Below are 22,355 nucleotides of genomic sequence, written 5' to 3'. Positions count from 1 at the left end.
GATCTACGTATGGAGCACATTGTGCCAATGTTGCGTAACGTCTATATCTGATCTCTTTAATTTATGTGACAATATCTGAGTCATCCACTAACCACTCCCTATGGGCTTAAAGGACCCACCAAGGTCAGAGTGTAAAGTCACAGAGAATGGAAAGCAGGAAAACAGATGTGCAGACCGGGTCCTTCCTCCAAACAGTACGTCCGTGTGCCCAGGATGTGGTAGGCTCAGGGAACAAACAATGAACAAGATCCGTTATGCGGGTGACTGGCCTGAGTCTGGTGAGGGGCGTGGATGCGTTCACAGGAGTGAGAACAGGGTGTGATGCACGTGTGGGGACATGCACGGAGCCCCAGGGCGACGCAGCTCACACTGGGGGCCGCAGGCCGGTGCGGGGTCCCAGAGCTGTTTGCTGCTGTCTGTGCTGAGTCAGCACGGAGGTGGAGAGGAGGCATGCGGTGAATTCTGTAGCATTTCGACATCGCTGTCAATCCGAGCACGTGATCCGTTTTTCATTTCTATCATATTTTGCTAAAATATCAGTCCGTGATGGAGTGGGGGAGGGTGGCGAGGTCGGCAGGAAGCTGGTCCCCCACTTGCAGGAGTCTGGGGCCTGCTCCAGGCCGCAGAGTGGCTCCCGAGCCAGGCTTGGCCGGGAGGTGGGTGTCGAGGTAGAGACAGCTGACGCCCGAGGGGCAAGCAACAGAAAATGCAACAGCCTCTGGGCCCGGGGAGCAGCTCCCCACAGTGCGTGGAGCCCGCTGGGGCCTCTGGCAGGGGACATGGGGGCCGGGAGAACGCAGAGGGGCTGCTGGGCTTTGCGGAGGTGCTCTGGCTGCTTGGAGTCAGCGGGAAGCGCAGTTGCTGTCGGGCAGGAGCGAGGAGGGGCCGCCCGGCTGAGGACAGGCGAGCGGGGACGTGGCCGGGGCTTGCTGAGGTGCCCGAGGGCTCCCTAACTCTGTGCATCACCTAAGGCGTCTGCGAAGATCGGAAGGGAAGCCATGAGGAAAGCTGGGCCCTGTTGCTTCCTGACGGGACCCTCCCAAGATCGGGGGCCCACTGCCTTCACAGAGTTTCACAGGAAGAGGCAGTAGTGGCTGGGACGCACCCAGACCATCCTCGGGCACCCCTGTGACCACAGAGCCCAGAGGCCCGGGAGGCCAGTGATGAGCGCTCCAGCCAGAGGGAAGTCTCTGGAGGCAGACGGAACCCGCCAGGCCTTCCCTTGTCCTCGGGCCCAGCGGGTTCCTCCCTCTGGTTGGCTGTCTCAGTCTGCAGCCTTTCACGGCCGATGTCTGGAAGGGTCCAGCCAGGCCTGTCTCCTGGGCCCACAGCTGACAGGTGACGGCGCCATCTCTATGATAGGCATTGAGGAAGGACCTGGGGGGGACGTTAGGGTGATGGAGCCCCCCATGTGGGCCCCTCCCTTTCCATGTTTGCTGGAGGGGACCCCAGCCGGGCATCTGTGTCAGGGCTTCCATGGAATCAGGACAGGGCCCCTCCCTTGTTACACCTGGTGCATTTTTTCCTGGCACTTTTCCCCACGATGACCATTTGATAGGTGTCTGTCCCCTGGTCCAGCTTTCTGGCCGCCGTGCCTGCTGCCCCCACAGAGCACCCGGCCACTGGGAGGCACTCATAGGGCTGAGCGGGTGAAGAGGAGCCCAGCTTAACTTCCAGAAGCCTCTGTGTTCAGAGGCACCCACTTAGCAAAGACTAATCCGTTAAAGTCGCACAAACCCAGAGAGAACTGGGCTTCAGAATTTGGGCTGGGTTGGCCTTTCCCTGGGGCCACCTGCTTTCAGAAAGGGTTTGCTCAGCATCGCCTCCTCCTTTACAGATCGTTTTTGGCAAGTTTGGGGTACTGCTTGTGTGTAGATGATGGAGAACGTTGATGATTGCGGGGGAATTATATTGGGGAATATTTTATTAGGAAGATGTATCAATAATTTGACTTGTAACCAATACTTAAAGTGATACAGCTGCATTTCTGAAGGAAGCAAGGACAAGAAAGCGCGTCCTCTACCCTACTCTACAGGTCGGGAGAGACTCGGGAAACCAGCTCAGAGCAGTCGATGGCCTTAGGTCCCACCCCTCATCCCCACCTGCACCCCCCAGCGAAGCAGCTGGCAAAGACGGCCCTGGTCCTGCCCGGGCCGTCTGTGCGGACCCTGCCTGATCCGGGGTGCCTGCCCTCCTGCAGGACACACTGGAGATGTGCACCAAGGAGATGGAGTTCAAGTGCATCCTCTTCGCCCTGTGCTACTTCCACGCTGTGGTGGCCCAGAGGCGCAAGTTTGGGGCCCAGGGCTGGAACAGGTCGTACCCCTTCAACAACGGGGACCTCACCATCTCCATCAACGTGCTCTACAACTACCTGGAGGCCAACCCCAAGGTAAGGGCCCACCTGGAGCCCAGCTGGGTGGTCCTCCCGCCCTGCCTTCCTTTCAATTATTCTGTCTCACATTTAAGAGACACTGAATAGGTTTCATAAGCCAAAGAAAATCTGAAAACGTGCGACTCCTCTGTGACCCCAGCAATCTGATATAACGGTCACCACCCAGGCCCTGGCCACCACCTCCAGCAGTTCTCAGCCGTCTGGCAATTTCTCTAACTCCACGGGAGTCAGTATCTTTGGGGACCTGCCAGTCCTGCACCCGAATAGGGATTCCCCCAGAAAGGCCAGACCCCCGCCAGCGTGAGCCGAGAGAAGACACAAAAGGGCTGCCTGGGCCACACGCCTTGCCGACAGAACGCAGGTTCAGAGGGAAGGCCAAAAAAAAAATCTCCCTGGAGACACGGAACGCTTCCTTTCATTTGTGTTGAAAATTAAAACCAATGTGTCAGGTGCTACGCAAGCCGCGAGGGCTGCAGCAAGGCGGCTCCATGGCCGGAGGGCCTGTCTGCGGGCCCAGAGGGGAGACTCACGCCCCAGGTGGGGTGAATCCCGCTGCGAGCCCCGCCTCCAGATGTGGCCGCCCCCTCGGGAACTGAGAGCCGGCCGTTCTCCCCGCCTGACGTGGCTCCTCTTGGGATCTTACGTGGAGCGTGGCGCTGGCACAGGACCTGTCTCCGTGACCCCCAGGGGGAGGCAGAAGGGAACCCCGTAAGCCCTGGGCTCCTCCTTGCTCCTGCGGCCGGCGCCTTCCTACACCAACAGACGTAGACGTTCAGCTTACCCAGGAGGCTCCCGAGAACCTGCCCAGGGCGCCTGGACACACCCCTGCGTCACGCCCTCCCTGTCCCAGCGCCCCAGGGCCAAGGCGCCCGCCGCTTTGGGGCACGGTGGGCGCCCCAGGGGCCTGGCTAGAGGCCTGAGGCTCACACACCCCCTCCAAGCTTTGGGGACTGAGTGACCAGGGGCGGAGGGTGTCCCGCCCATTGTAACAAAGCTCAGACGCACTGGGAGGGGAGACCTGGGCCAGCTGCCCCCAGACCCCGGAGGAAGACGACCTCCCAGGACGGCCGCCACCCCAGCCTGAGCCTGGAATGTTGTTTGCTTAGTTCCTGGCCAAACACCGGAAGTCGGCCCTCCTCCAGGGAGGGGGACAGTGGTCTCCGTGGGCAGGTGCCGGGGGTCACTTCGCCTATGACAGGGTCTGAGCTGAATGCCGGTGGCACATCTTACAACACGCGCAAGAAGATGTGAAGAAAGAATTTCCTCATCACAGCAGCTTCGTCAGAGCAGTTCTCTCCGGGGTGATTCGAGTGGGAGGAGCAGTCTTGCTAGAAGTTTCTAACGACATTTACACAGACGCTTCCCTCGTTACACACCCACAGAACCCTAGTTGGGTAAGAAACTGCTCGAGAACGCACACCGTGTGCTCCAGTGACCGGCGGGGTGAGGCGTGAGTGACACTCGGCGTCCCGCTCAGCAGTGTGTGATCAGGCCGGGGCCCCAGGCCTGCGGCAGCCTGACCTGCCCTTTGTCTGAGCTCGCGGCAGGGAGGCAACGATGAATAACCTCCTGTGAGGATGTCGCCCTCGGCCTGCGACGAGCCAGTCCGTCCTCCCGACTCTGAGCAAGTGAGCAAGTCGACTCAGGCTCTGAGGGCGAGGCCTGGCAACATGTCTCTGACAAGCGCTCTGGGGACTCCATCCGGCAGGTGTGGGCACACGGACGGCACCCGCCCCCCCCGGGGGTTAGTCCCACTGCCCCGCATCCCAGGAGGCAGCCCACGGGGGCCGGAGACGCAAACTGGGGTGTACCCGGCCCCACTTTGCAGGAGAAACAGAAGCTGTCCCCGAAGCAAATATGCAAAATGCAGAAAAGGCAGCTCGGCACATACCCAAGATAACCAAACAGAGAGAAAAACTGCAGTCACAAGATGATGATCAAGAGGATATTAATGGTTTGGTTTGTTTTGTTTATTTATTTATTTATTTTTGTCTGCGTTGGGTCTTCGTTGCTGCGCGCGGGCTTTCTCTAGTTGCAGTGAGCGGGGACTACTCTTCATTGTGGTGCGCGGGCTTCTTATTGCAGTGGCTTCTCTTGTTGTGGAGCACGGGCTCTAGACGCGCGGGCTCAGTAGTTGTGGCTCGCGGGCTCTAGAGCGCGGGCTCAATAGTTGTGGCGCACGGGCTTAGCTGCTCCGCGGCATGTGGGATCTCCCCGGACCAGGGCTGGAAGCCGTGTCCCCTGCGTTGGCAGGCGGATTCTTAACCACTGTGCCCCGCCTGGGAAGCCCCAATATTAATGTTTTAAGTCAAAGTTCATGAGAGCACATCAGACACTTGATAAATCAGCAAGTTCTTATTCAGTTAACTTCAACTTGCCCGCATTTGGTAAACAGCGGCCATCCAGGCAGGGCACTGTGGGAGTTACATAAATGCCCACCTTGCCCTTAAAGAGCCACAATCCTCAGAGAAACTTGTGTGTGTGCTGTGCTGCCCAGCGCGTCAGCTGCCGCCACATGTGACATGCAGCAAGTCCCAGCGGAGGGGAACGAGACACTGGATTTCAAAAGCTTGGTCTAAAAAAAAGAACGTAAAATACCTTATTCGTAGTTTTTATGCTGAGTGCCTGTTGGAACAATCTTTCTACTTAAGTGGCTGCTGGAAAATCTGAAGTTACGTACGTGGCTGCCCCGTGTGGCTCCCACTGCTGGCCAGCGCTGTGCAGGAGCAGCGACGTGCTGGGACCGGGGAGGGGAATGGGTTCCTGGCTTTGTGGAGGGGCTGCACTCGAGCCGCTCTGGAGGAGGAGCACGGTCGTGGCCATGTGGTGGCCAAAGGAGCGGCATCCCAGGCTGAGGGCACAGCGTGGAAGCAGAGGCAGAACACAGGGCAGTGAGAGTGGCCGAGGGTGGGATGCACGGAGAGACCCGGCCGCCAGGGGGCGCACTTGCGTGCACTGCCCCGTTTGGTCCGGTTCCCTCGGGCCCGGGAGCCAAGGTTCTGGCGGGGAGGCTACTTGCTGGAGCTGGCTGTGCCACCGAGACCTCAGGGGCACGCATGGGCAAGGCTACTGGAGTATAATCGGAACCAGGGCCCTTTGGGGGATCAGAAGGTAGACCCACTCGATAGATCCTGAAGGCACGACGAACTGGACGTGATTCATGGCCAGAAAGATCTACGGTGCCCAAGAGCCAACACCCCATCCACAAAGAGTTACCGCTCTTGCTGGAGACAGCAGTGAAGGGAAAGGTCACAGGTGGCTCCACACTTCCATTTCCAAGCGTGGGGAACAAAGGGGGCACGGGCAGAGGGAGCGTGTGGGAGCTGGGGGGAGGGCCTGCGGGGTCTGCAGTGCCGGTGCTGGGGTCAGGGAGGTCACGTCAAGGGAGAGCGAAGAGGGGCGGGCACAGGGCCGGGCCGTCCTGGCTGGGGGTGGAGTGGAGGCAGGGGAAACTGGCAAGCCCCTGGTGCAAGGAGCCCGGCAGGAAGAGGGTCGAGGAGGAGCTGGTGGCCGAGTCGGGGGAGAGGAAAGGCCAGGCTTGGGCCTGGTGACCGAGGGTAGCAGGTGACCCTGCAGACCTGGTGGAGGCAGGGGTGACAGGAGGGGCTGGCAGACCCAGAAAGGAGCAGGGCACAGGGTCCCCTGACGGCCGCCGCCCTTCTGAAGGTGCCCTGGGACGATCTCCGCTACCTCTTTGGGGAAATCATGTACGGCGGCCACATCACCGACGACTGGGACCGCCGGCTCTGCAGGACGTACCTGGAGGAGTACATCCGGGCGGAGATGCTGGAGGGAGAGATCCTGCTGGCCCCGGGCTTTCAGATCCCCCCCAACCTGGACTACAAGGTGAGGGCTCCTTCCAGGGAAGGGTAACACATTAAACACGAGCTGCCTCTGTGACTTACAGCACAGACCTTAAAGAGGTCCATGCCGTCCCGCCGGCTCCCTGGCCAGAGCCTCCGTCGCAGATGGACCACCAATAAGCAAGCGGACAGGCAACCCAAATTAGAGGGCTTGAAAGGCAGCCTCCATGGAGGAGTGTGGAAACTTCCTCTGTGTGGCTGGGGAGCAGCCCCAAAAGGGGCTCAGGGAAATGAGGTTTGGTACAGAGGGCAAGACGTGGACAGAACGTTCTGGGACGCGATGCTTAATAAACGGGGGACACGGGTTCCGGCTCGCACAGCTCTCCCTGCTTACCCAGCCCCCACCCCTTTTGCAGGGTTACCACGAATATGTCGACGAGAACCTGCCCCCCGAAAGCCCCTACCTGTACGGCCTGCACCCCAATGCAGAGATTGGCTTCCTGACGGTCACCTCGGAGAAGCTGTTCCGCACTGTCCTGGAAATGCAGCCCAAAGAAGCCGACTCGGGAGCCGGCACCGGGGTGTCTCGCGAGGAGAAGGTAGGAGCCTGACTACCCATCCGCCAACGGAGGAAGGGCAGGGCCTGGGACCTGGGGGTGCAGCGATCGGCAGCAGCCCCTGGGAACTTGTCAGCAACCTCATCGGGCCCCGCTCCAGACCTCGGGGGGTAGGAGAGCCTGCAAGCGGGCTGCTGCAGCCCAGACGGAGCACCAAGGGCTGAGCTAGAGAGAGGCGGGCACCTCCGCGTACTCGCCGAGCAACCTCCCTCCCCGCGGCTCCGGCTTCACCGGCTGGGCGCCAGAGAGTGCCTGCCCTGCAGCCCCGCGAACACGAGGGCGGCAGCCGGAGTCCTGGGCGGGCAGCGCGTGTGGCTCAGGCAGGGCAGGCTAGACGCTTAAACCAGTCCCTCCAGAAGTGCTTAGGTGAGCCTGGGGGACAGAGCCCATGAACACTCACCGCAATAGCACAGCGCAGACAACGTAAGAGCATTTGATAAATTCCCCGCTGTCAGGGTTACCTCTGCCGTCTCAAGAGGCATCGGCACCTTGGCACTTTTTAAAATATTCCGGACAAGCTCTACTAAAAATTACCCAACTATTGGGCTTCCCGGTTAAGTAGACCAAATTCTTGACTGGAAGACTCTCAGTGCGCTGAGGCCCCCTGACCTTTTCTTTGTCTGATGATTGAAACCAGAGACCTACTGATGGCGCTCTGGTGGCAGTGGTGTTCGTGACCACCATGTGGGCCACCCCTTGAGAGGGTGTGACCAGCACGGTCCCTGCAGACAGCCCACACCAAGGAAAAGGTCACAACCCCACGGCCACCAGGGGATGTGATGGGGGAGGGAAGCAGTGCATTCAGGGATGTCTGAAGGCACCAGGCTAGGGCAGCCTGATGCTCCCGTGGCCAGAGCCATATGGCCTTGACAACGAAGCCAGAACACTAAAGCCTGATGGCCAAGATTACCTTTCCCTGATCAAACGCGGGGCTGCGCCTCCGTGATCCCGTTTTTCTGGCAACTCCACCTGCCTTGCTCCTGGGCTCGGAGTTGAACGTCGGGGTAGCACCCGGGCCCTGGCGCTGGGGGAGGGCTGGGGTTGCGGGCACAGTGACACGGGCTGGCTGGGGGCTGGCTTCCAGGTGAAGGCCATACTGGATGAGATCCTGGAGAAGATCCCAGAGACCTTCAACATGGCCGAGATCATGGCCAAGGCCACCGAGAAGACCCCCTACGTGGTTGTCGCCTTCCAAGAATGTGAGAGAATGAACGTCCTGACCAACGAAATGCGCCGCTCACTGAAGGAGCTGAACCTGGGGCTGAAGGTAAAAACAGGGGTGGCAGGACCTGGGGTGTGACTTGAGACGCGGGCTGACCACCGCAGGCTGACTTCCCTTGGCCACAAGACCAACAAGCCCCAGGCCGCTGGGCCTCGGCATCTCGAGTTCCCCGGTCTGGAGGAGTGGGCACCTCAGGGCACCTGCAGATGCATCCAGGTGGCCATGGACGCCATCTGGACTGTTCCCTGGCAGGAAACCCTGGTGTGGCCACCACAGGGCATCTGCAGGGGCACTGCACAGACCCACGTCAACTCACGGCACGGGGGGGTGGGGGGGGGGGAGCTCGCCTACCTGAGAGCAGGTGAAACAAGCCATAGGACTGACCGGGTCTGCGTCTGTGCCGAGCGCCCCAGCACCCCTGTCTGCGTGTCCCTCAGGGAGAACTGACCATCACGACCGACATGGAAGACCTGTCCACGGCTCTGTTCTACGACACTGTGCCCGACACGTGGGTGGCCCGGGCCTACCCCTCGAGGATGGGCCTGGCGGCCTGGTATGCCGACCTCCTGCTCCGCATCCGGGTAAGGACAGGCTTCTGGGGAGCCGCTGCCCTGACTCTCAGCAAACCTGCCGCCAGGGCCTGAGGAGTGAGGCTGGGGGGGGGGGGGGGGGGGGAACGTGCAGCCCCGTCAGAGGCCTGGAGGCCCCTGCTGGCCTGGCCTCGGTCGGAGCACAGCCGGAAGGGCCTGGGCCACACCACGGGCACGCAGGCCCGACAACGCGGGAACTTCCTCCCCGAAGGAAGCCAAGGGCGAGCGCGAAGCAAGAGCAGCTTCTGTGGCCACAGACGCAGAGGCCCTCCCAGCAGAGCCCAGGAGGCTCCAGGGACGCCCGTCAGGGGAGCCACCTCCTGGGGGAGAGCGAGAGCAGCAGCCTCTTTCAGACCCAAATCCTCTCAATCGTGAGCCCCCCTCCTGGACCCTGCTCTCCCCGTCCAGACCGTGAAGGGGCGTCTCGGGCAGGCGGCCGTCCTCTGTGCGGAGGCGGGGAGGCTCTAGCACGGCCCCGCTCCCGTCCCCTGCAGGAGCTCGAGGCCTGGACGACGGACTTCGCACTGCCTACCACCGTGTGGCTGGCCGGCTTCTTCAACCCGCAGTCCTTCCTCACGGCCATCATGCAGTCCACGGCCAGGAAGAACGAGTGGCCGCTGGACAAGATGTGTCTGTCTGTGGAGGTGACCAAGAAGAACCGGGAGGACGTGAGCGCGCCCCCCCGGGAGGGCGCCTACGTGTACGGGCTCTTCATGGAAGGTAACGGGCACCGGCAGGGGAAGCACGGGGGGCGTGTGGGCTCACAGCGGGCTGAGGAGCCCCAGCCACGCGCCGGCCTACGCTCGGCTCTGCTGCGGTACAGGCTCGCCCTCAGACCTGAGCCCCCGCTTTGAGGCCATGAGGAGCTCAGCCCTGGAGCCCAGGACAGGCATACGTTCTGGGGGTGAGGGTCCAGGAGCCCACCTCTGTCAGGGCTACTGCCCAACCACCCCACCCCCAAGGCACAGGTTCAAGGGCAGGGAGGCCCGGCCGGCCCCCTCCCCTGAGCCCCGTGCGAGGGCATCACATGGCCAGGTCCCAGCAGCAGGGGGGGGCGCGAGGCTGGCACTCATTCAGCTCCGCCCACGTCATCCCTGTCCCGCACCGGGTAAGGTCAGACAGGACCAGCCGGCAGGCCCACTCTGAGTTGAGTGCCAGCGACTCCCCCACCCTCCTGAGCGACTGATGTCACCCCTTTACCCCCCCGCCCCCCGTGCCCACATCACCAAAGACAAACACAGCGGCAACCATTCTCCATGTTTATTTTGGAATTACAGACAGGAAATCTACGCATCATTAAATAGGGTGAGTAGAAATAAGTCTGGTTCAAGGCAATAACAGAAGTATGTGCATATACATATTTCTACTGTGCAGGTACACGTAGGACAGTCGCTACATAGGAAGGGAAGCGGGGAGCTTTAATCTGTCATTCTCAGCTGGAGTTGTTATGATTTCCTGCCACTGAAATGAACAAGGCTGACACATGAGGCTCTGAAACCACCACGCACGTAGACAATGGAGCCCAGCGCTTTAGGGCTGATCTGTCCCTCAGAGGTGCACAGCGAGACACACAGGCAGTCACGCCGTGCACACGACCCCCACCCCGTCCTCTGCCTACAGCCCCCCCTGCAGCAATTCCTGTGCAGTCCAGGCCCTGGCACCTGGCCTATCTCTGCAGGGGTGCGAGTGCAAGCCAGGCCCCTCCCCTCCCCCACTGCCAGCACGACAGATGGGAACCGGGAACCAGTCACCTCACCCTGGGCCACCCTGACCCTCGGCCGTGCTGTCCCTGCAGGAGCTCGCTGGGACACCCAGACGGGAGTCATCGCCGAAGCGCGGCTGAAAGAGCTGACGCCGGCCATGCCCGTCATCTTCATTAAGGCCATCCCTGTGGACCGCATGGAGACCAAGAACATCTATGAGTGTCCCGTGTACAAAACACGCATCCGCGGCCCCACCTACGTCTGGACCTTTAACCTGAAGACCAAAGAGAAGGCAGCAAAGTGGATCCTGGCAGCCGTGGCGCTGCTCCTACAGGTCTAGCTGGAGCCCCGGGTCCCGCCGCGAGGCCCATGCTGCCTGGGGCCAGGTCCTGGCTGCAACTTCAAATTTACAGTTAGGAACTCAGCCTTGCAACTATCACTTATTTTCACAGGAACTGATGATTGCTTTTTTGTTCTCCTAAATAATCGAGGCACTTTATAACCATGCACATCTAGACTAGCCAGAGGGTGGAGGGCAGCCTGGGAGAGGAGGTGTGGATTGGATTAAAACAATGAAGCCACTTAGCCAGGTCTGTCTGATTCACTTGAGCCGGCCTTCAGCCTGATGGCCACCAGGGGCCTGGCACAGGCTTGGGGGTGAGGCCCCAGTTCCCAGCAGCCAGGGGAGCATCCCAGGAACCAAACCCCCAAATCCTGACTTCCCACAGGGTCAGTTGGGTTTATCTTTTCCCACCAGTGGCATGTAGGGTTAGAGCTGGAGGCAGTCACACCCTTGCCTGATGCTACCTGCAAACACCCACCACTAAGGGCCAGGGTGTTCCATTCCCGTACGAACAGGAGCGGCCACTGCCACAGACACTGTCCCCTAAAGCACTATTCCTTCTCTCAAGCAAGAAAACCTCCCTCGATTATGGTAATGCCGCCTCCCTGCCCCAGAATTCTGAAAAGCAAACTATTCCATGGAGGGGCCATTTCCATACAGCTCAAGTGCTTCCCTGTCAACTGCCCACTTTCTGAAATTGCTGGGAACGGGAGGGACCACTTTAAACACGTCTGTGTCCTGGGAGGTCATGATAAATGGTCGTCCCCTCTTAGTTCTGGGCAGCATCTTCGTTGTCTTTTGTCTCCCTCCCCTCTCCCCACCATCAGTTCTCACTTCCTGCCACCAAAGTAGACTTTAAAACAAAGTCTATAACAGTAGACAAAGAAGGGCATTATATAACGATAAATGGATCAATACAAGAAGACAATATAACGTTCATTAAACATATATGCACCTAATATAGAAGCACCTAAATGTATAAGGCAAATATTAACAGATGTAAAGGGAGAAATTGACAATAACACAACTAATAGCAGGGGACTTTAACACCCCTTTAAATCAATGCACAGATCATCCAGAAAATCAATAAGGAAACAGTAGTCTCAAATGACACGTTAGGTCATTTGGACTTAATAGATAACTGGAGCACATTCCATCCAAAAGCAGAATACACATTCTTCTCAAGTGCACATGGAACGTTCACCAGGATGGATCACGTGCTAGGCCACAAAACAAGACTTGACAGATTTAAGAGTACAGAAATTATATCAAGCATTTTTTTCCAACCAGAACAGTATAAAACTAGAAAGCAATTCTAGGAAGAAAAATGGGAAAAATACAAACACACGGAGACTAAACAACATGCTACCAAAAAAAACCAATGGGTTAATGAAGAAATCAAAAAGGAAATCAGAAAATACTTCGAGACAAACAAAAATAAAAACACAACTTTCCAACATCTATGGGATGCAGCAAAACCAGTTCTAAGAGGGAAGTTCATAGCGATACAGGCCTACCTCAAGAAACAAGAAAAATCTCAAACAACCTAACCCACCATCTAGGAATTAATTAGAAGTGGAATATGAAGAACAAACAAAGCCCAAATCAGCAGAAGAGGGACGGCTGCTCAGCAGCCAAGACACCCTGACTTCCAAAAAGGTGAGCTTATCCGCAGGCGCTGCGCCCCAGGGCTAAGCGCTGCAGCACCACAGCGGGCACACGGAGGCCAGGGCACAGGCGACAGGGCTAAGGAGAGGTGGTACACACACACACACGCCAGCAGGGAAGGGACCAGAGGTGGCCCGCCTCGTCTGGCCTCATTCTGTGAGCTCCTGCTCCAAAGGGGAGCAGGTGGCTACCGCGGTGCTGGTCCAGGGCTGCCCTGGGACAGGCCCCCATCTGACGGACCCAGGTAATGGGTGCAGACAAAATGAGACGACGATGAACTGGAAAACCAGGGGTACAGGAAGGCAGCTAGCAGGGCCCACAGACTCCAGTGGGGGCCCACAGGCTGGCACCTCGGTGTTTCCTAGCTTCAAAGCAGAGTAAAGCAAGCACCACACCCCCCGCCCCAACCTGGCCTCCTCCTGAGTTCAACTTGATGCTGAAGTAGTTTTGTGAAAACTTTTTACCAAGTATTCACCCAATCCATGGGTGAAGAAGAGGTCCTAGAAGCCCTAACTCCGAGGCCAATAATTTACAACAATCCTGGGGCCTGGTGGGGCTAAGAGGGAAAAGGAAAAACGTCCCTCAAATCCTCCCTCCCTGGGGCCTAGAGAATCCACCCCTTTGGAAGGCCGGCGTCCTGCCCCCAGAGCCTGGCCACCGGGCAACACACCTCTGCTGGCCAGGAGGGGTCACTGTAGCCCTTCGTGTCCAAGCTGGAGGGCCAGGAGAGCCACCACTCTCACTGGAGGACATAAAATTGCCAGTGGCCACCAGGCAACTCATTTTAATCCCTGGTAATAACCACAAAACGGGGAGATTTTCCAGTTTTGCCTTTAGAGCCTGAAATAAAACATTTATTCCACACTCTACACATGGTGGGTAGATGACAAAATTCTCTTCGAACTTTGCGAGAGACGATTCACCTTGCTTGGAGTTGCAATCCAGCCTTGGGGAGACAGGGCCTGGGACAAAAGCTATGCTGCGTCTGAAGGTGCCGTGACGCCCGCGGCAGTCCTGGTGGGTGGAAGGGTAGGGCCCTGGCTGGGGCGAGCGCCCGTGGGGAGAGGGAGAGGGAGGGCCCCCGCCCAGGACCGTCCCGAAGGCAACCGGCAGAGACAAAGCGAGCAGCGCGCAAAGGGAGCAGCCGCGGATTGCTCAAGCCCGGCCGTGGCACAATGCTCGCTCTGGCCCCACAGCATCTGCAGGAATGCGAACGCTGTTTACCGAAAGCCTCTCTCCAAACAGAAACCCAGTGCCCCGGCACATTCTTTTGGCTTCCCTCCTCTCACTGTCCCACAGGACAATTTAATAACTGGTTTGGAGGCAAACAGTGTTAACTGATGTGCTGCTGCCCCCAGGCAGCGTGGCGTGGCCACTGCTCCACCCAACTCCAGACCACGAAAGCCTGCAGATCTGCCCGGGCCCAGAGGAGGGGCTGTGGCGCTCCGCCTCGGACGAGGTGCCCCCGGCGCCGGCGCCCCACGCGCACAGCAAGGTGGCGCGGGCTAGGCCAGCCACGGCCTCCCAGGACCCACGGACGAACGCGACCGTCAGAGCCACCAGCCCTTTGGAGGGAGACACGTGAAGCTGCCTCCAGAGCAGGTGGGCAGGGATGGAATCCCGTCTGCTCCCCTCAGCCCCCAGGATGAGCTGCCGTGCCCTGGGGCTGCGAGGCCTTCTCTCTGGGCAAGGTTCAATCAAGCACCTGAAGGTGTGGGGGACTGGGCAGGGAGCTTCTGAAATCTGCTCCTGGAGACACTGGGGGCGGCGCAGGAGCACACGGGTAGAGATCAGAAGAAACAGGTAAAAGAGTCAAAAGTGGCTGCTAGGGGGAAGGAAGGGCAGCTGCATCTTGTTGGCCTTTCGGTATTATTTTACTCTCTAAATCCGCATGTTATTTGAATGAAATTTAAAGTAATTAAAATGCTGAGAAAAAAAAAGAAACAAAATTTTTTAAAGTGAGGCTGAAAAGAGAACCACTGCACCAGGCCGCAGGGGACGCGGGCCGCACACAGTGCCAACGCGGACGACGCTCGGCCGCCCAACCCTTTATCCTTGTCCTCCCGCCTCCTCTCTCCCTTCCCCACAGGCCAAAGGCCCAACCATTCCCATCCCCCACCCCCACCCCTCAGCGTGGGCTGGACCAGCAAAGTCCGGCCCAGAACATCCCACCCGGGAGACTGATCCCATCTGGGGCCGCATGGGGGGAGGTCAGGGTCTAAAGGGATCTGGAACCCACAGGGTGACTCAGGAGAGACCCCACCTCCGACGGCAGCCACACCCTGCCTGGCCTCCCGGCGTCCGAACAGCCAAGGGACAGCTCAGGTGAGGCCTCGTCCCGTCCCCCTGTGGGACACGGCCAGAGGCCCGGCCGCTAGGGGAAGGCTCCTGGGCGGGCGGAGCACGTCCTGCTACCAGCTGCCAGCACGACAGCATCTCATCTCCGCAAGCGCACGTCACAGAAACGTCAGGAAGATGAGGCAGCAGCCCCGGGGCCTCTCATGCTGGCGGCTGCAGCGGCCCAGGGCAGCAAGCCAGGACGCTCCCGACCAAGAGCGCTGCCCCTCCGCTCCCACTGCCTTCGGAACGGCGTGCTCAGTGGCGAGGAGGGGGCGCAGAATCTACCTCTGTACCCGGCGGCCACCAGGCCCTCACCCCAGGGCCGCCTCCGGCCCCCGGGGACGGGAGACCATAAGCGGGCCCCACAATGCTGACCGCACCACAGCCCCAGGACGTGGCAGAAGGTAAAAGCGCTGCCTCACTTAGCACCAGGCTCCCAAAACCTTGACAACCACCCATGAGCCCAGACATACACCCCTGGACATGTAACCAAGAAAGGACGAAAGGGCCCTGGAGTCCCTGCGAGAGGCCCCGGGGACCCTGGCTGGGGGGAGCCCCCTGTCCCCCTAGTGATCCCCTGGGAAACCGCACAGTCAGTACCTGCTGTTCTCAGAAGAAGTTCTTGATCAGTGGAGTCACCATCTTCACCCACAGCTTCACCTGCCGGCTCGGCTGCTCAAAGGTGGCGGAGGACACCACGCCGGACCTCAGGTAGAGCTGTTCTTGCTCCTGGGGAAGAGGAACAGACAGGAGTTAGGGGTCGGCTCCAGCACCGGGGTACGCAGCCTGCCGGCCCAGGGCTCCACGGGGGCCCCAGCGCAGGTCGCCCCTGTACACATTCCTTAGAAAAGCTAAGAAGCCAGTGTGTTTAAATTCTTAAGACCAAGCAAGACGTGTGTGGGACAGGCAATTTAGAGCTGAAGAAATACAGCTGGTGGAAAAAATATTTAAAAGTTCGCCCTCACTAAATGAGGTAGTGCCAATTAAAATAATGAGATTTTCTTTAAATGAGACACAGTTTTTTCTTCTCTCAAACTGGCAAAAAGTTGTTTTGTAACATCACCGCCCTCTGCTGATGAAGGCCGAGGGAACAGGCACTCTCGGACACTGCTGATGGAATGAATGGAAAGGGGGCTCGAATCATCTGTCTGTAGAGCAATTTGGCAACAAGTACCAAAAGCCTTAAAAAGCTCCACTTGCAAGAGTTTATCCCAAGAAAATAACTATGCACTAAGATTTTTGTGTACTGATATTTATCACACCAACATTTATGACAGAGAAAACCTGGAAACCCCCTAAATGTCCACCAACCAGCTAATTAAATATAATAAACCCATATGACAAATCAGCATTCACCATAAGATAATCATACTCTAGAAAAACATTTACTTAACGATACGGGAAAGTGCACAATATATTAAGTGAAAGACACTGGATATGAGTTAACATACACAATATAATCCTACTTTTCGTTAAGAAGGAAAAAACAAGTCACACCTCTCCATATGCACACAGAACAAGACAGACAAGGAGCAATCAAAACGATTTCAGTGACTCTCTCTGGATGAAAGGGTTAGCGTCTTGTAACTTTTCTCGATTCTTACAATGAACGATTATTACTTTCATATTTAAAAACAAGTTAAAAAACACTGATATAAGCCTCGTCTTAAATTGTGTTTAGAATCTGTGAGAGGAGAAACTGCCTCTTTTTTAAACATTACACTCTACAAGTGCTGTGTTTCCTTAATAAGGTATCGAAGCTTTCAAAGGGCAAAAGGCAGCAGTCAGGGAATGTGATTCTGTTTCCACCACCAGGAGTGGTGACATCCCTCTCTGAACCTTCCGTCCCTTTTATCTATAAAATACTGACTTATCCCACACTATGGTGAGGATCCCCCAACGCTGGCTTTGCAAACACCCTTCCCACTGCGGGACCAGGAGCCCCAAGGGGACAGTGGATGCCGCCGCGCCATCCCACTGGGCGCTGGACGCTCTCTTCTCCGGGGGCAGGAACGGAAGCCACGTCCCTGGCAAACTCCTCTGACCCAGTGAGGACAGGGGACGAAGGACACCACGCCCTCCAGGACACCGCAGAATTTGTCCACAGCTCTTCCCGTCACGGGCTGGGGAAACCTAGCGCCCGACTTCCCATCTTCCCGCACATTTTCTGCGCTCACTCCCTTGTGAGTGGTGCTCCCAGGGCCGGGCTCCCTGGCGCTTCAGGCCTGAGCAGACTCTGCCGGCCGCCCGCTGACCGCAGCTGGCTGGGCCTCGTGGAGGAGCCAGCCTCGGTCTCGGGGGGCTGCTCTGCAGAAGCCTCCACAGACCCGGCTCCAGCTTTATGTTTTCCAATGAATACACAGCCAAGATTTCAATTAAGTTACCAGAAACACTTGAGTTTCCTCACAGACTCCACACGGGGATGGAGAAGGAAGTCAGCTGGTCGAGGTTACAATGCTGTTCAAGGGAGTCTTTCTTAGGTCACAAGTGGTAAACCGTGTCCTCTGAACAAAACCTGGAAGCTTTCAGTTTTTATTGTACGTACTAAGTGAAGGGAGGGACTTCGGATTCGGATAAAAATATCTCCCCACTCCGGTGCCCAGTGTGACATGAACAGGGCCCTTCCCTGGGTCCCAAGGAGGACTCCAGAGGCAGCTTCTGAGAGCAGGGACCCGGGCAGCTGGGGCTTTAGGGACTTTCTGGGCTCGGGGAAGGCTGTGTGGCTGGGCAGTCCCAGTATATAAATACACAGGTGGAGTTATCCAGAAATGCATTTTTGCATTTCAAAGGCAGAGAAATCAACGTGGCTCTAAAGAACGGAAGGACTGCAGTGGCATGAACTGCCACCCTCCCACCATCAAAAGCCGCTGGGATTCAGGTTTGGGAAGAAAAAGAAAATATCCCAAATATGTCATTTGGGAAAGCAGCTCCTGACCACAACCAGCCTAGCTTTTCTCAAGACCCAGGATGTGGGTTCAGTCCCCTTACTCAGGAAGTGGGGGAGAGCGGCCGGCACCAGGACCCTGGGCAGAGACTCGCTCCGCCAAATCAGCCCAGACCCACAGAGACCTGGTCCTCGGCAGAGGCCACATTCACACTGACCACTCGCTACCGACTGAGGAAACCCGGCTCTCAGCAACGGAGGCGAAAGTCCAGGAGACCCCTCTGTTCCTCTCAACCCAGCCCGCTCTGAGGCCGGCCGGCCCCTACTGGAACCTCCTCGGTCATTTGCTGGAAGCCTCACCATAGCATCTGTGATCTGCTGAGCAGATCAGATTCTCCCGCTGGCCACCCAGAGCCCGACCGCTGCCACTTCCTCTCGGCCCTGGTTGTGAAGCCCTTCCCGGCACCAAGGCCCCAACTCAGTCACTGACAAGATTCCCAGATCGCAGGAGGCAGATCCCGGGGAACAAGGCAGTTACCATTTCCTCGTCCATCAACAAAGGCTCCAACAATTTCGCAACAGTAGTTCCCAAACACAAGAATAAAAGCTTAACTCAGTCTATACGCTTCTGAGGGCTGGCCTACGGCAGTGTTATCTACATTCCCATGACTCAGGAGGGAAGCTGGCACCTTCCCTGGAAAGGCTTTGTTGTCAAGGTCACAAATTTGTGAGCCCAAAGGATCATCTAGGTCTCACATACACAAGTGCTGTGCTTGCATTCTCGAAAGTTCATCGGCACTGCTGCAGGCGCTCAAATGCGAAGATTCACACAGAAGCACTAACAACTTTCAGTTATTCTCGACTTTAAACAGAAAGACCATCATGAAAGGAGGCCGAGACCGCTGCCCCTTTGGGAGTCACTGCCACGTTCCTATCCCAGGGAGCAAAGGGTGCTCTCCCCTGCCCCCCCTCCCCGACCTGAGCGTGGGTCTCCAGCAGCCGGCAGCAGGGGCTCAGGGTCCTGTCCCCCGTGACTCTCCAGCCCCACCTCAGAAGAAAGGGCCGCTCTCCCGTGAGCCGTGCCGGGAAGTCTCTTCCCAGGGGAGCGGGAGGTCCTCGGCAACATAACGCGCCCACCGAGCCAGACAAAGCAAGTTCGGTTCTCTCTCAGGCTCTAGGTCCCCGCTCTCAAGAAAAATGCCTGCCTTCCCCTCTCACAACTGTAAGGAAAGAAATCCTATTACAACTAGGAGCGTGACAAAAACAACACAGAAATTCCAAGACACCTTGGAAACAGGGGCCTGCCTTGCCCAACCTCCGTCCCCTGACACGGGCAGGAGGCGAGGCAGCCGCGACCTTCCACTGTGTCCCGCCCACCACCGGCCCCCACTAACATGCCACAAGGGGCCCCTGCGCCTGGCCAGGCACACCTCTGAGCAGTCCCTCCACCATCTCCTCTGTAGGTCAATCCCAAACCAGATCATTACCAAGTGAAACAATCTGAAATAAAATAAATAGGATTCAAGGTCTCAGCACCATAGGATCGTGCATGCTGACTCAAGGGCACAGACAGAAATCTGTGAATGGGACTGCCAGAACGCTTGCAACAGCTTAGCTCCCCATGAACCATCTCTGTCTGCACGGGCCTCTAAGTTCATTCTAAGGTTTGGCTCTTTTTTCCGGGTTCTCTGTCTCCACGTGCAGAGACTCTGGCTCCCTGCGTGCCCCTTCTGCCTGGGTGGCAGCCCTGCCTCCTACCTCTCCCTCCCCCGACTCTGAAGCACCTCCTGGGGAGGGTCTTCATCAGAAATGACCGAGGCCACCTGAAGCTCTTCCCTAGCGGACCCAGGTCCTGTGTAACCTTGGCCCCTTACCCCCTCTCACAGTTGGTCCACAGTCTCGGAAGAGGCTGGGAACCAGCGCTGTATTCACATGCCGGTGAGAACAGCGTTCTCCTCCCGTGCAGGGAAAGAAGATGTCCTCCAGGATGTAAGGCGGGGGGGGGCCCTGCAGGGCAAGAGCGAGCTCCGGGCTGGAGGCACAAGGGCCCGGGCTTCGAAGGACAGCCCCGCGGCAGGTGTCCCTCAGGACCGGCCACCAGGACACGCGAGAGGACGCCGGTTCTTTCCGACACTGCACAGCCCCCGGCAGGAGACGATGGCAGAGGCAGCCCTCAGGGACCTGGCACCCAGCTATGCCCCCCCACCCCCCAGGAGGTCCCACCTGCCCCAACCAACCTGGTGAAGCTGCTGCTGCAGGGCCCGGCTCTCCGTCACAATGGCGATCTGGGCCTCCAGGTCCCGGTGAACTGACCTGTACCCAAAATTAGGAGAGCCAATCAACGTGAGACAGGGCAGGCTGCTCCCTGCCAGGTACAGCCAGAGGCCTGCAGGGAAAAGGAAACGTGCAGACAGGAAGTGAGCACAGCAGCTGCCACAGCCTCTCCAGTCGCGCTCCAACCTAAGAGGAAAGCAGCCCCCCACGGGGTTTGCGTGAACAAGACACCGAGGGGACGGGCGAAGCTGGGGCCACGTCTGCCCAGCCCAGGGTGCTGCCAGGAGGCGCAGGGACCACAGCGTCTGCGGGGCGGCCCAGCCCTAGGGACGCTCACTGGGACGGCTCCCCTTTCTGCCGCATGGCACGCTGTGGCCTCTTTTCCCGACAGGGCAAGAAGTGGGTTCTTAAAAGGACGCTGGTGATGCCCGTGCTCAGGCTCTGTTCTCACCCCCACCCACCCCGCGATGCTACCAGAGCCCCTCCCAGAGAGCGCAGGACCTCTAATCCCCACTCTCCGAACTGCCTCAGCCACGTCCTGGCCACCATCCAGCCTCCCCTGTCCTTCCGCAGGCCCGGAGGGAAAGCAGCCCAGCAGAGCTCAGGGCACACCTGCCAGCTGACCCGTGGGCTCGGGAACAGAGATGCTTTCACCTAAGCCAGCAGACATGGGGCGGTTATGGGCTCGACGAAGGACTGGGTTTCAGAGCAAGCTACTTGGCAAAGCAGGCCGTAAGCAGCCTGTGGGGTGGAGGGCATCTGTCCTTCTTCCTAGAACTGGCATGAGGATGCCCCCACCACAACCCTTGCAAGAGCAGAGGGCAGAGAAGCAAGGGGACTGGTCCAGCTCCCATTTCCTCCCAGAGGAGCGCTCCGTGGGCCCCTGAGTCACAGCTCTCAATGTCTGGGCTCCTACGGGATTTTGTCCCAAATCTCTTAAGGTGGAGCCTGGGTCTCACCGAGCTATTAAGGGTCCCTGCAAGGGGAGGAGCAGCCCAGCACGGGCCCTTTAAGAGGGTTTTGGGGTGGGGGACAGCCGATAGAGCCCCGGCCTGAAAACAGAGCTCAGGTTACTCCACGCTGCATCTACCTGCTGCATCTACCAGCTGCATCGACCTGAAGACGAGCTGGGCCCTGCCTCCCCAGGGCCACTCGACTCTCCCTCGCTCAGACTGCTGACTGCGAAGCCCACCGGGGCGCCAGAAATGAGCCTGCTGGGGGCTCGGGGCTTTAGGCCAGAGAGACGAGAGGTCACGAGAGGCCAGCGCACGAGAGAACCTGGGAGGCCCTGTCCGTTTCAGTCCCACCCCAGAGAACACTGCTTTCCCCTTTTTTGCTAGAAAATGAGCCAGTTCATACCACAGACAGAGGAACAAGCAGGGCTCGGTGCGAGCAGCCACGCGGTAGTGGCTCCTGCCTTGCCTCCCACCCTCCCCCAGCCCTGGGAACTCGCCGTCTCTGACAACACCACGGCGACATCTCTGTAACGAACGTGGTGGATTCTCTCAGAATCCTACATGTCACCTGAAGCACGGCGGGCAGGTCCTCTGCTTTGCACCCCATTCCATCCCCTCCGAGTTCCAGGCCCCATCAGGACTACTTCTCCTAAAAAGACTATTCCCCAAACCTAACCTCTCAAGGACATCTGCTGCCCAGACTTCCTTCCTCCTACGGCGAGCCCAGGCTTGCGGCTGGCCTCCATCTTTCCCTCCACGCTGCACCAAGAACGCCCAGGCCAGGACACCCAGTGTGGCCACGTCAGTCCCAGGCTCCTCTGCAGGCCACCCTGCACAGGGCCGGCCTCCTCACGCCCTCCCACCACCACGGGTCTCTCCCCTGCCAACGTGACCCTTTCAAAGGGCACACGGGCACGCAGGAGCAAGGCAAGCAAACCAACAACATGTCACACACACCAAGCTCCTAAAATAGAAGGCCATTTCCTAACTCTCACTCAGAACAAGAGCATTTCCAAGAACGTCTTGGGTAAGAGATGACGACTCTCTGCTGCCTGTTCCTGTAATACGCCTGCCACCCCCCCAACACACATACACACAGGGGCCACATCAAAGCCACTTGCTTGCCCGTGTGTATCGTTCGATCGACTGTAGCCCGCTCCGCTGGGCCGCTGCATGTAAGCAACCGTGTGGCTCACCTTAGCACGCGGCCAGACCGCGCGGGTGGGCAGGCTGGCCCTGGCACTCTGCTCCAGATGCCCAGGGAGGTCCGAGCCTCCTCCTCTGCAGCAAAGGCCCTCCATCTGCACTAGACTCAGCTGCCCCGCCCCAGCCCTCCATAAGCCCAGGGCTGGGCGGGACAAGGCGAGATCTCCACCTGTCGTTACTGTTCCAACTCTTCTTTTTCTCAATGTATTTTTTTTTAATTTTTATTTATTTATTTATTCATTCATTCATTCATTTATGGCTGTGTTGGGTCTTCGTTTCTGTGCGAGGGCTTTCTATAGTTGCGGCAAGCGGGGGCCACTCTTCATCGCGGTGCGCGGGCCTCTCACTGTAGCG

The 22,355-nt window shown here is 58.3% G+C and overlaps 2 protein-coding genes across 11 annotated transcripts in view; one reads left to right on the top strand and one right to left on the bottom strand.

Moving 5' to 3' along the window:
* DNAH17 (dynein axonemal heavy chain 17) overlaps positions 1-11,380 on the top strand; it is a 111,159-nt gene extending 99,779 nt beyond the window's left edge. Inside the window, exons 74-80 of one of the 2 annotated variants that reach the window (XM_059907878.1) lie at positions 2,201-2,392; positions 6,062-6,241; positions 6,615-6,797; positions 7,900-8,082; positions 8,475-8,618; positions 9,122-9,347; positions 10,423-11,380. In XM_059907878.1, coding sequence (XP_059763861.1) covers positions 2,201-2,392; positions 6,062-6,241; positions 6,615-6,797; positions 7,900-8,082; positions 8,475-8,618; positions 9,122-9,347; positions 10,423-10,670 — 1,356 coding nt within the window. In that variant the 3' untranslated portion in view covers positions 10,671-11,380. The remainder of the gene's footprint in view (positions 1-2,200; positions 2,393-6,061; positions 6,242-6,614; positions 6,798-7,899; positions 8,083-8,474; positions 8,619-9,121; positions 9,348-10,422) is intronic. The other variant, XM_059907879.1, reaches the window with a different exon arrangement.
* The window catches only part of PGS1 (phosphatidylglycerophosphate synthase 1), a 65,336-nt gene that overhangs the window by 16,156 nt on the left and 26,825 nt on the right, over positions 1-22,355 (bottom strand). For 2 of the 9 annotated variants that reach the window (XM_059907880.1, XM_059907885.1), the window contains 3 exons: positions 19,803-19,951; positions 15,282-15,410; positions 9,873-10,515 (listed from right to left, as the gene is read on the bottom strand). In XM_059907880.1, the coding sequence (XP_059763863.1) occupies positions 15,291-15,410; positions 19,803-19,951 (269 nt within the window). In that variant the 3' untranslated portion in view covers positions 9,873-10,515; positions 15,282-15,290. Of the gene's footprint in view, positions 1-8,677; positions 9,264-9,872; positions 10,516-10,543; positions 10,605-15,281; positions 15,411-19,802; positions 19,952-22,355 lie in introns of those variants that run through there. The other 7 variants (XR_009499635.1, XM_059907881.1, XM_059907882.1 and 4 more) reach the window with 7 other exon arrangements.

Source organism: Balaenoptera ricei, chromosome 20 (genome assembly GCF_028023285.1).
Source record: "Balaenoptera ricei isolate mBalRic1 chromosome 20, mBalRic1.hap2, whole genome shotgun sequence".
In the NCBI taxonomy this organism is placed as follows: Eukaryota; Metazoa; Chordata; class Mammalia; order Artiodactyla; family Balaenopteridae; genus Balaenoptera; species Balaenoptera ricei.
The sequence above is the reverse complement of the archived record's forward strand: the minus strand, read 5'-3'. Positions and strand labels throughout refer to the sequence as shown.